Source organism: Propithecus coquereli, unplaced genomic scaffold, assembly GCF_000956105.1.
Source record: "Propithecus coquereli isolate 6110/MARCELLA unplaced genomic scaffold, Pcoq_1.0 Scaffold502, whole genome shotgun sequence".
Lineage (NCBI taxonomy): Eukaryota > Metazoa > Chordata > Mammalia > Primates > Indriidae > Propithecus > Propithecus coquereli.
Window position 1 is genome coordinate 966,551 of NW_012150864.1, and position 1,399 is coordinate 967,949.

Consider the following 1,399-nt stretch of genomic DNA (forward strand, 5'->3'; position numbering starts at 1 on the left):
TGGGAGTTTCTTTTTTTTGCACCTTACTAAGGAATTCTTTAGGAATTCTTAAAGGTGCCATACTAAGGAATTCTTTATTATTTTTTGTTCTTATTCTCCTTGCAGCCTGTCAGATATCTTGCAACTCAGAAGGGAGAATAAAGTCAATCTTCAGGAAAACTGGATCAACTGTTGATATCTCCTGTGATATTAAACAAAGTACCAGGTACATCCACTGGTACTTCTTCCCAGAGGAGATGGTTCCAAGACGCCTTCTCTACTATGACACTTACTACTCAAGCAAGGAGTTGGATTCAGGAACCAGGGCAGATAAATATGATGCTTCTAAAATCACAGACCAGAGTTTTAAGTTGCATCTGAAACGTTTGGAAGCGAGTGACTCTGGTGTGTACTACTGTGCCGTATGGGTAGGGCACAGTGATTCAGACCTGCCCTATGCCACACTAAAAACCTTGCTTGTGGCTGTTCCTGGTACACAATATAGACCAGCCCCTGTCTCACTTCCTGCTCTGACTTCACTGAATTCTGGGCAAACATAAACCTGAGTTGAAGGCTAACCAACCCCTGTTCCATCCCACTCCCTTATCATCAGCAGTACCCTACTCCCAACCTACCCCCAGGATGCTCCTGAAGACTGAGGTACCTTTTCCAGGCCTCAGCCCAGCACCCTGGTTGAAAGCATACTCCTTTCAGTTCTTTTAGGGGCTGATGGAGGTCCATTCTCTCTGTTTCCTGAGACAGTTAAGGGCCTGGAGGTTTGATATGTATATGGAGACTTTAGGGATACCATTGTGGAAGGTTAGTTTACTGAATTATTTATCCAATCATTGTTCAAAAATCATGGCTGGGAATGTTTTTTGTGTATTTTATGTATAACAGTATGAGCAATATTATCATTATCACCAAGAGCATGAGGTCTAGGGCTAGACTGTGCATTTTGAGATTCCTTCCCTCCTTCCCTCTGTTTTATTTTTTTTCATTATTTCTACAATTTTTTTTTAATTTCAGCATATTACAGGGATACAAATGTATAGGTTACATATATTTCCCTTGACCCACCTGAGTCAGAGTTTCAAGAGTGTCCATCCCCGAGAGGGTGTGCACCGTAACCATTATGTGAATATATACCCATCCGCTTCTCCCCCTCCCATATGCCCGACACTCAATGAAAGTTATTACTATATATGCACTTAAGTGTTGATGAGTTAATACCAATTTGATGGTGAGTACATATGGTGCTTGTTTTTCCATTCTTGGGATACTTTACTTAGTAGAATGGGTTCCATCTTTATCCAGTTTAATACAAGAGGTGCTATATTACCATTGTTTTTTGTGGCTGAGTAGAAGAACTCCATGGTATATATATACTACATTATATTAATTCACTCATGTATTTTTT

At 40.3% G+C, this 1,399-nt stretch overlaps 1 gene segment (V, D, J or C); it reads left to right on the forward strand.

The window, feature by feature from the left end:
• The window catches only part of LOC105820059, a 70,084-nt gene that overhangs the window by 19,624 nt on the left and 49,061 nt on the right, over nucleotides 1-1,399 (forward strand). The window contains 1 exon segment of the C gene segment in view: nucleotides 106-411. Coding sequence covers nucleotides 106-411 — 306 coding nt within the window.